Source organism: Molothrus ater, chromosome 4 (assembly GCF_012460135.2).
Source record: "Molothrus ater isolate BHLD 08-10-18 breed brown headed cowbird chromosome 4, BPBGC_Mater_1.1, whole genome shotgun sequence".
Taxonomy (NCBI): domain Eukaryota; kingdom Metazoa; phylum Chordata; class Aves; order Passeriformes; family Icteridae; genus Molothrus; species Molothrus ater.
Genome location: NC_050481.2, coordinates 64,735,248 through 64,744,725, shown reverse-complemented (window position 1 = coordinate 64,744,725; position 9,478 = coordinate 64,735,248). Strand labels below are relative to the sequence as shown.

At 51.7% G+C, this 9,478-nt stretch overlaps 1 protein-coding gene across 2 annotated transcripts in view; it reads left to right on the top strand.

Annotated features, from left to right (window-relative positions):
* The first annotated feature begins 6,565 nt into the window (after positions 1–6,565).
* Positions 6,566–9,478, top strand: part of FGFR3 (fibroblast growth factor receptor 3) — a 55,896-nt gene continuing 52,983 nt past the window's right edge. For both annotated transcript variants that reach the window (XM_036382136.2, XM_036382135.2), the window contains exons 1-2: positions 6,566–6,655; positions 6,843–7,071. In XM_036382136.2, coding sequence (XP_036238029.1) covers positions 6,894–7,071 — 178 coding nt within the window. In that variant the 5' untranslated portion in view covers positions 6,566–6,655; positions 6,843–6,893. The remainder of the gene's footprint in view (positions 6,656–6,842; positions 7,072–9,478) is intronic.

Here is a 9,478-nt window from a genome sequence, read left to right as displayed (position 1 = left end):
ATGTTCTTATCAACCATAGCTGAGATCTCTCACGTTCCTAGGTCAGGTGTTTACTAACTTCACTTGAAATCGTGGGAGTTTTTCAGCCTACATGGGCAACACAGTGTCACAGGGAGAGGAGATGCTCAGAGAGGGTGGGGAGTTTCTAGAGTCACACAGTTAATGGCAAATCTGGGGGTAAGCCTTGGGTCTCCTCCATAAATAAAAACCTTTGACCTGTCGGTGAATCTTTTACAAGGTGCTCAAGATCAGTGGTACCTGGCACCCAGGGTTTCCAAATGCTTATTAATGATTCATCTGATCCACTGACCTGAAGCAGAATTAGCTGTGAAAAGCATGGCAAATCCATGCAGGCCTTGCAGGCCTGGTACATTTGTCCCCCAGAAATTTTCTGGTCACGTTTTAAATGAGTCAGGCCTTCCTTTCAGAACAGATAGAGCCAATGTGTTAAAAGTATATGCAAAATAATTGGGGCAAAGTGCAACAGAGGATGGAGCCATCACCATGTTCTGGAAAAATATATCACAAGCAATTTTTTAATATAAAAGGATAATAAGGAAAAGAATTTCTATCACAGGAAAAGCTCCCAGCATTGAGTTCACTCCTCTTCTAAGAAGAGGAAATTTGTCCAGTATAGGAGGAAGGTGCTGTCATTTATTAAAAACATTAATTTGCCCATCTCTCCCAGTACCACCAGGACAAACACCTGCCCCTGCCCATGGCAGCTCCTCCTTTCCAACTCCTCTGGAAAGGCTGTTTGAACATTGTAAACTGCACTAGAACTCCAGCAATCAATTCCCTCCCTAGGAAAGAGGCTGCTAGAGCATCACAGTGTTCCTGGAATGTTTGGAAATACTTGTCAAAACACGACTCTGGTTTCATTGTTAGTTCTATTAACATTCAAACATTTCCCTTGTTGATTAAAGGCATTGGCTCCGTGAAACATCTTGAAGTCAATGCCTACCTGCCTCCTATCCAATTTCTTATGCAACTGCTGCTTTCCACACCACAAATGTTTTTCCCTTAATGGTAAATGAAATTATTTATGCCACAATTACTACACAGAGGCCTTTTAAGGCTGATGGAGGCCAAACCTCCCTGACCACAGGTTACATTCTTCATTGTGTTTGATCTGGACATGCAGCATGCTGCGTGAGGGGAATCACATTCCAGCAAAAGCACAAGATCCCTGTGGTAGTTATCACTTTATTGTGACAGAGTTGGACATGGTCCCACAAGCCAAGCTGCAGACCAGGAGCTGATATTTGGGAAGGCATTTTGCCTTCCTGGGCTTTGGAATGACTGAGTGTACCACAGGGATAATAACACTTCACTATTCCCTACAGGATTATCTCTGTTGTAAAACCCCCAATTGCTTTTCCTCTGCAGAGCTGCTGGACATGCACACTGAATACATGTCTGTTGTTTCTTATTTCAAAGGCCACTAAAAGCTGTGGAGTCACCCAGTTCTGTAATTCATCCTGTATATTTAATATGCTGATACATGTTTGATCCACCCACCCTACCTCTGCAGCAGAATACACCCAGAGCAGAGTTTGCACCATGCCCTTTGGAAAAATAAAACTACCATGGGAATTGCAGGAAGACAGCCATTCAAATCAGGCTCTAAATGTGGCTGGGCTGATGTCAGACTGTGTCTGCACTGGCTTGAGGGAGCATACAGTCTGTTTTAAAGCAGAATTGAGCATGACTGAATTGTCCCCATATTCGAGCTTCCTCCCAAGTAAGTCAATCTTCCACTGAGAAAGAGCTTGCCTTACAGTCATAGCAATAATGACTAATATTGATCATAGTTCTGCTGTCCCTTACAGATGGAAGACCTGAACTTATATTTATTTTAGGATGTAGCTGCTTGCTCTGAAAGCTCCCAGGCCACTCACTACTCATCCCTTTCCCTACCTTGGAGTGGGGCAGAACAGGGGAAAACCCCTGGAGAAAGGAGAGCCACCAGGCAGCACAGTGGGGCCAGGACCTGGGGAAGAGTCCAGTGTGTGTGAGCTCTAAAGGGCTGCAGAAAAGGGAAGTTTCTGTAAGCCCTGCTGCAGGTGAGCAGTCAGGGTGGATGGCAGCAGCAGACAGCTGGTGCCCTTTGGTGGCCACATCCAGGAGAGAAGACTTGAAGGGCAGCTGTTGGACTCCCAGAAGCTCCTCTTGGCAGTGTGTGATTTCTCCTTGCAGGCAGCAGCCTGCACAGGTAAGGGATTAAACAGGCTGTGGCTTCACTTCAAATGCCCCTCAAAGTGAGGTGCCCTGCTACACCCACAAGTGCAACCCTGCTGCACACACATTTGCCTGAAATATCCTGTGTGGCCATGGCATGAAGAGGTCTGGCAGGCAGCAGTGATCTCTGTCTCATCCCCTCCAGGCTCCAGCACACTGCCTTGGTTTACTCCAAGGACAGGCAACACCCAGCCTGTACAGGTGGTCAGTGACACCTCTGAGAGCCACTTGTGACCCTGGTGCAGTGCCCTGGCTGCACACACACAGCTGCTCTGCTGAGTCAGCATTATTTCAAGGTCTGATTTTAAATCCTTGCTTCTCACACTCTCCAGAGGCTTGCTCCAGGTATTTTTTCTCTCTCTTTTTTTTTTTTTTCTTTTCTCCCTGCTTTCTCCAATTGCCTGCTTTGCTTTCCAGGCTGACAAATTATTTTACCTCTGCCAGCACCTCCCCATACGCAGCTCTTGCAGAAGAGATCCAGTGTGCCTCTCCAGTTCACTTCTTCCTTCTTATTTCACCTCAAATAAAACAACTCACTCGTTGCAGAGCCCTCTATTCCTTGTCTGTTCCATGCTGCTCAGTGGGAAACAAATCCAGCAGGATAAGATTTTGTTGCAACCAGCTCACAGAGGGTGCAGGCACAGAGGGGTCCTTCACAAGGTGCTTGACTGCTCACAGTGTTTACCCTGACAATCATTTGGATCCTTAATCTTAGCAACAATGACTTTTGAGCTGGAAATTCAATAAACCAGCCTGGAACTGCAGTTCTAAGGGCTGGCTAGCTAATAAAAAGGGGTTTAGCCGTTCCAATGCACCTTATTGATATAAATGGATAGTGACATGAGCTCTGGAAAATGTACCCCAGTGCTGGCATCCACTGATGCTATTTAACCCTTGAAGGCTAAGGGTGAACAGCTTGGGATTCTACTCATGCACACTGATACTGACCTCTGAACCAATATTTCAATTCAGTTTCATGTGAGCTCGTAGCATTCGGCTGGGCTGAAGGAACAGCCTGTTACAGCATTGTGAGGCCACAACACTCAGCCTGGCTCAATGTCAGCTAACAAGACCCAGTTTTGATAAGAAATATTTGGGAATATTTACTGTGTGTACTTAAACTGATTTGATTCAGCAACTTATGTGACCGAGACTCTGATCAAACTTGCCAGCATATAAAAATTTGAATTAAAGTTTCACCTACTTCAGTGCTCTGCTCCAAGCTCAGTCTTGATTCGGGAATTGCTTTCTGCTGGCTGAGGAAGCAGCTCCTGTGAGTATCAGATGTATGAGGGCACCAGACCCCAGTGTAATTTTTGCAAGATCCTTGCTGAGGCCAGCACTGGTACCTGAGCCTTCTGGCTGCCATGGTACATCTGACAGCTCAGATGTGCAGGGGAGAGCTTTGCACAGCTCAGATGTGCAGGGGGAGCTTTGCACAGGGCACGAGGGGGGCTGCAGGGGAAGGGAAGTGATTGCAGGCTCTCTGACAGCAATGTCATCAAGGCTGACATTGGCATGAATAAAGCCTCTCTCCCTTCATGCCTCTCCAGAGCCTCAGTCGCAAGGGCTTTGGGACAAACCTCTGACAGCCTGTCCTGTCCCCATCTCCTGGACAGAGGGGCAGAAGGGACTGCTTAAAGCATTCACACCTGGAGCCAATTTTGCTCCATTTTGTTTGACAGCATCCTTCACATAACTTAATTTGAGACTGTCAACAGGTTGCACTTTCACAGACAGAGATTAGCAGCCTCCCTCTAATGTAGGGCTTTGGAGAGAGGCATGAAGGGAGGGAGGGGGTTTAGCCATTCAAATGCCCCCAGGGCCTGCAAGGCTCTCCAAAAACTGTCCCAGGGCAGCCAGTCTCAGTGGCTGAGCCCCCAGTGGGATCTGGGCAGATGGAGGTGTGTGACAGTGACAGGCTTGGAGCCACTCACTCAAAAAAGGGCAACCACTCACCATCCCTGAGCTGCTGAAAGGGGGTTGATTTTCATCACAGACAGCTTTGGATATTAAGGGGATAAACAAATATAAAGTTCTGGGAAGGGAATTCTTATAAAGGGTAAAAGGAGAACAAACATGTTGGCAGAGAAAGTATCCCTACATGGAGGGGGGTGCATGCTCCTAGCCTGAGGGGGAAGAAAAACTTTGGGGCTAATATATGGCTTATGGCATAACAGTGCTGAAATAAATGCAACTGTGTTGTGCAGGCTTTACTAGCCTATGTACATGGATTTTTTTTTTTTTAATAGTAAGAAAGTGGCTGAGACACAGTCCAGAGCTGCAGTTTTTGCTGCACAGCACTACATCCTGGGCTCTCTTACAGTGGCCACCACTGTGACAAAGCAGCATCAAGAAATCTGTACTTAATCGGGTCTGTGCTCCCCAACACCACATGAGTGTTCTGCATGGTTAATAAATGGGAAATCTAAAAATATCCCGCTGTAGGGAAAACTGCAAACCTTGAAGTCCTTCGTACAGGACTATCTCAATACCCATTTGATTTCCTGTTGTAAAGGGCTTCCAAATGTTATAAGCTCTTGTTTTTTTTCCAAATGAAAACCAGTTCAAAACCATTAAAGGGCTGAGCTAACTTGATCCACGGTGCAGACCTTTGCATCTCCCAGCAACCTTAAAACTCTCAGGGTTCAGATCTGCCGTTTCCATCCTGTTACTCCAGGAGCAGCATGAGCATGTTTACCTGACAAAAAGGAACAATCACAGTGGCGCTTTTAAAACTTCACACTCACAGTGTGAAAAAACACACTGATTTCTCATGGACGTTTTTATTTTTTCTGCGAATTTAGGAAAGCTCCTGGTCATCCTTTGCTGCTCTCCTCTTGGAAAATTGGGGTAGTAGTAGTAACAATACTAACACTTACTAGCAATAGGAACAACAATGTCACAGCAACAATCTTACCCCGGTGGCTTTACTTGAGAGCAGAATTTGGCTCTGCTTTCGCAATTCTGTCTTCAAAGTAATGACGCCAACAACTCCTTGTGCAGTGTTATAATTATGATACTGTTGTTTTAATTTTTAGTGATTTTCTGGCACCTCCAGCACAGCAGTTATGAGAGCAAACATCGTACAGCTTGACGTGCTGCCAAACCTTCTCTGTGACGGTGAAATAAGCACATTTTATTTATATGTCTGTTTTTCCTCCATTGTTTTCATTTAAAACCGACGGTGTCACTGGCGAGGGTCTCCGCTGACATGTAGGATTTCCTCGCCGCAGCCCCGTCTCAATGCTTCCCCACACAATGCCACAGTATTGAGATGTCAGAGCCTCTGTGCCTGATAAAGGTGTCAAGAGAGATCCCGGTTGCAGCGACAACTGCGAACGCCGAGCCCTCCACGGCGGCCAGGAGCGATCCCCGCTGTTTGCCCTCGCTGCGAGCCAAACCTCCGCACTGCCCGCCTTTCCTCTGACCCAGAAAAACTCCCCTTGACTCCTATGCAGGTTGGGTTTTTGGGGCCCCTTCTGCAGGGCATTTTCAGCTCTGATAATATCTGCGTCTATTTTCAGCGAATGAGCTGCTGTGTCAAGTGGGATTAAAGCGGAGCTGTGACTTCTCTGTATGAGGCAGCTCAGCTCGCTGTCAGCAGTAACTGATGCATGTCACTTCAGCAACTCGGCCGTGTCGGGGGTCTCTGAGATGGCCACAACACCCCGAACCGTAACTGTGATAGTGACTAGAACACGGTAATCGTAACTGTAAATGTGACTAGATCCATTTAGTCAGACTTTATTAAAACAGCTACTCCAGCGGGCAGAAGAGGACACGCAGAGTGGAGTGGAGTCTGTCATTATCCCATACACGCACCGCAGCGATTATGGGTGTGGGGGAGTGAAGTCAGGGTGCTCGAAGCGGGCGGCTTCACTTCGGGGTACAGAGGGGCAGCCATGCAGGGGGAACGGGCTCACGGGCTGACCGAACTGCTGCACGCACAGAGCTGTCCCCAGCCCACGGATCCCCCTTCCCGCCGCCTCTCCTCCGAAATCACGCTGTTCCCGGGCCAGCAGAAGGGGACGCGCGGGTGAGCGCCGCGGGATCCACCATGGGAGCACCACGCCAACTTTAATCCCGGTCTGTGAGAAGCGGGTGCCGCTCCCCCCCGAGGCTTGGCGGGCGCCCCCCGCGCAGCCGCGGGGCCGGGCGCGGAGCGGAGCGGCGCGGGGCGGGCGCGGCCCCCCGCGGCGGCGGGGCGGGGCGGGGCGGGGCGGGGCGGGCGGTCCGGCCCGGCCCGGCGGGCGGGGACATCGCGGCCGCCCCGCTCCGCGCCCGCTGCGCGCCGGGCAGACGCAGGAGCGCCGCGGCGGCGGGCGGGCGGCAGCGGCGGCTCCTGCGGGCGCTCGCTCCCTCCCTCCCTCGCTCGATGCGCGGTGCGCGGCCAGCCGCGGGGCTTGCGCAGGTAGGCGCCCCGCCGCCGCTCGGCGCACGGCTTCGCCCGGCCCCCTGCACTTTTTTTACTGCTCCCACCACTTTTTTTCCGCCTTTTTGCTCTTATTTTTCCTGTTCCTCCTCCGTGCGGGCACTAGGGGCGGGGGGTTTTCTCGTCCTCCTCCCCGCGCTGAGCGCCTCTCTCCCTCTCCCGGCAGCGCGGCGGCGGAGCGGAGCGGTGAGCGGCGGCAGCATGCGGCGGCCGGGGGATGTCTGAGGCGGGCGGTGCGGCGGCGGCCGCGCTGCCCCGGCGCCGCTCCGGAGGCATGCGGGCGGCCTGGGGCTCCGTCTGGTGCCTGTGCCTGGCGGCGGCCGTCGGCGGGATGCCGGCGGCACGGCGGCAAGGCGGCGGCAAGGCGGCGGCGAGGAGCGGCGGGCAGCCGGCAGGTAAGGGCTGCGCGACCGCGCTCGCACACGTGCTCTGCGGGGACGGCTCCGGCCCGGCCGGGTTCGGAGTCCCCGTCGCTGAGCGAGCGGAGTGGGGCGGATGGATGGAGAGCGCCGGAGGCGGCTGTGGAGCGGGAGTTACGAACGCGGGGCCGCGGCGCTTCCACCTCGCCGTGGCTCGGGGTAGTCTCAGAGGCGCCCAGGAGGGACCAAGTGCTTTTAAGAGGATCCCTGTCTGCCAGGAAGCCTCTCCCAGCAAGGCAGTGCATGGGGCACCCCGTGGGTAACAGCTGGGAAGATGCTTGCATGCGTGTGTAGCGGCGCATCTTCGGCGCTCATCGGGAATGCTCTGACTGCGTGTGTTCGGGTGGGAAAAGTAAAGAGAGGTCATTTATATCCTCATATTGGGAGGAGAAGGGGTGTTGCCACAGCTCCGGGTAGGCACAAGCTGGGTTGCAGCTGAATAAGCGGCTGTGCTGAGAAGGGAAGCGCGTTTCGGGGGAGTCGGCGACGATCTCCCCTGGAGTGGCAGCGCCGCAGTTGCAAGTGAAAAAAAGTTAACACGTCGGGCAAAAGCTGGGTTTTGCTTTTTTCCTTCTTCTTTCCAAGTCATATACGGCGGGTTTGAAACATCGTGTCTCTCTGATCCGCCTCAGCTGCTACCTGAGTCCCTGTTTATTTTTCAAAGGTCTTTAATGGAAGGGAGCCCCCTCGCAGCCCCCTGTCCTCCGGTTTGCATGTACCCGGCAGAAAGTTTCCATTGTTCAGGAAAGGGTTTGAAGCCTGTTTGCCAAAAAAGTGACAGGGGAATAAATGGACTTCGTGGAGGCTGGGGGGTGGGGGGCATTACTTTCATACCCCTTTTGGTTAAAGCTATAAATCACACAGGGGGTTGGGTTTGTTTTCAAGAAAGTCCTAATAAAACACCAGATTCTTAGTGTAACTCGTTTGGCTCATTTTTCACAGCCAAAAGACTTGATTTATGGGGCAACATCGCGGGGACTTGGTCAGAGCAGATGAGGTCGGTGTGCGGAAGGCGGCGAGCAGCCTGTGCTGGCCACAGGGCTGCGAGTGACAGAAGCCAAGTGTCTGTCCCCAGCTCGCTCTGGCTTAGCCTGAAGCGCGTGTTGGTGCTGTCAGTTCAGCGACAGTCGATCCCATGGCGGTGAGGAGCAACCTCGGTGGCCGCCTCAGTGGTCCGTGGGCTTCCACCCTCACCTGCAGCCCATAGCTGGGGTCGATCATGTGTTGAAGTGGTGCTAAACCTTTCCCGTGCTCTAAGATAGTTTTGGAAGTTAAAGCTTTGGGCCGCTGTTGGAATCGTAGCAAGTGGCACACTCGGAGGGCACACGGAGGGAAACATCCTTCCAGTGATGTCTGTGAAGTGAGCGATGGGTTGGGATTTCCAGAGCCTCCCGTGGAAATCCTCGGGACAGGCTCTCTTCCCGCTCAGTCAGCTTTCTCCAAAGCCAAGGTGGCACTGTCAACTCCTGCTCTGCTCCCTGGAATGGGATTCCTCCCTGAACCAGGAGGGTTCCCGTCAACCCCAACCCCTAGAAATGTCTTCAAGAGTTGCCCCATCACTGTGGGCTGTTGAAAACTCCTGTGGACAGGGACTATGAGGGGAGAGACAGCTTTTCAGTGCCAGTGGCCATCCCACCATCATCTTCCACATGCGTGGGGAAGCGTGAAGCCAGCACTGCTTCCCCAGCTCTGTGCCAAAGCCATCGGCTCTGCGACCCAGAGGGCACCCGCTGCCTGTCCGACCTGGGGGGGAAAAGGTTGTGCAAAAGAAACTGTAAAGAATATAAACCTTCAGAGCCAAGTAAAAACACATTTTACTTTTTCAGCCTTTTTGAATTGAATGGTAAAAAGCAAATTCTTTCTCCTAGTCAAATGGGCCATGGGGTATTGGCTCATTACTGAGGGTTGTTGTTCGCTGGGCTTTGCATTTACAGTCTAAGGCCTTATTTTCCATAAAGGGGCTTGGAAGGATTTTTCCCCAGTGATCTAATTCTCCACACGGGGCTGTGAAGGCTATAACAGCTACTGCTTTGTGCCTATACTCAGCTACATAAAACACACATTGAAGGGAGGCATTCTCGAGGTATGTGTATGTTTGCTAATATGAATACTGGCTATTAGCGGAGGTGGAGGGGGTGCAGGTTTTAACATCTCCGCAGGGAGGTGTTCGGCTGTTGGCAGGAAGGAGGCAGATGGCGGGGCTGTTGCTGAATAGAAGCTAAACTAAAAACACCAGGGGCCTCATCTGGGCTGAGTTTCTCTTCTCTCCCGTTCTCGGGGCTGCTGTAGGAAGAACAATGTCAAATTTCCCCCCTCCCTCCTTTTTTTTTTTTTTTTTTTATGAATGAAAGTAAGAGAGGCGAGGCAGGATTGAATGTGTATG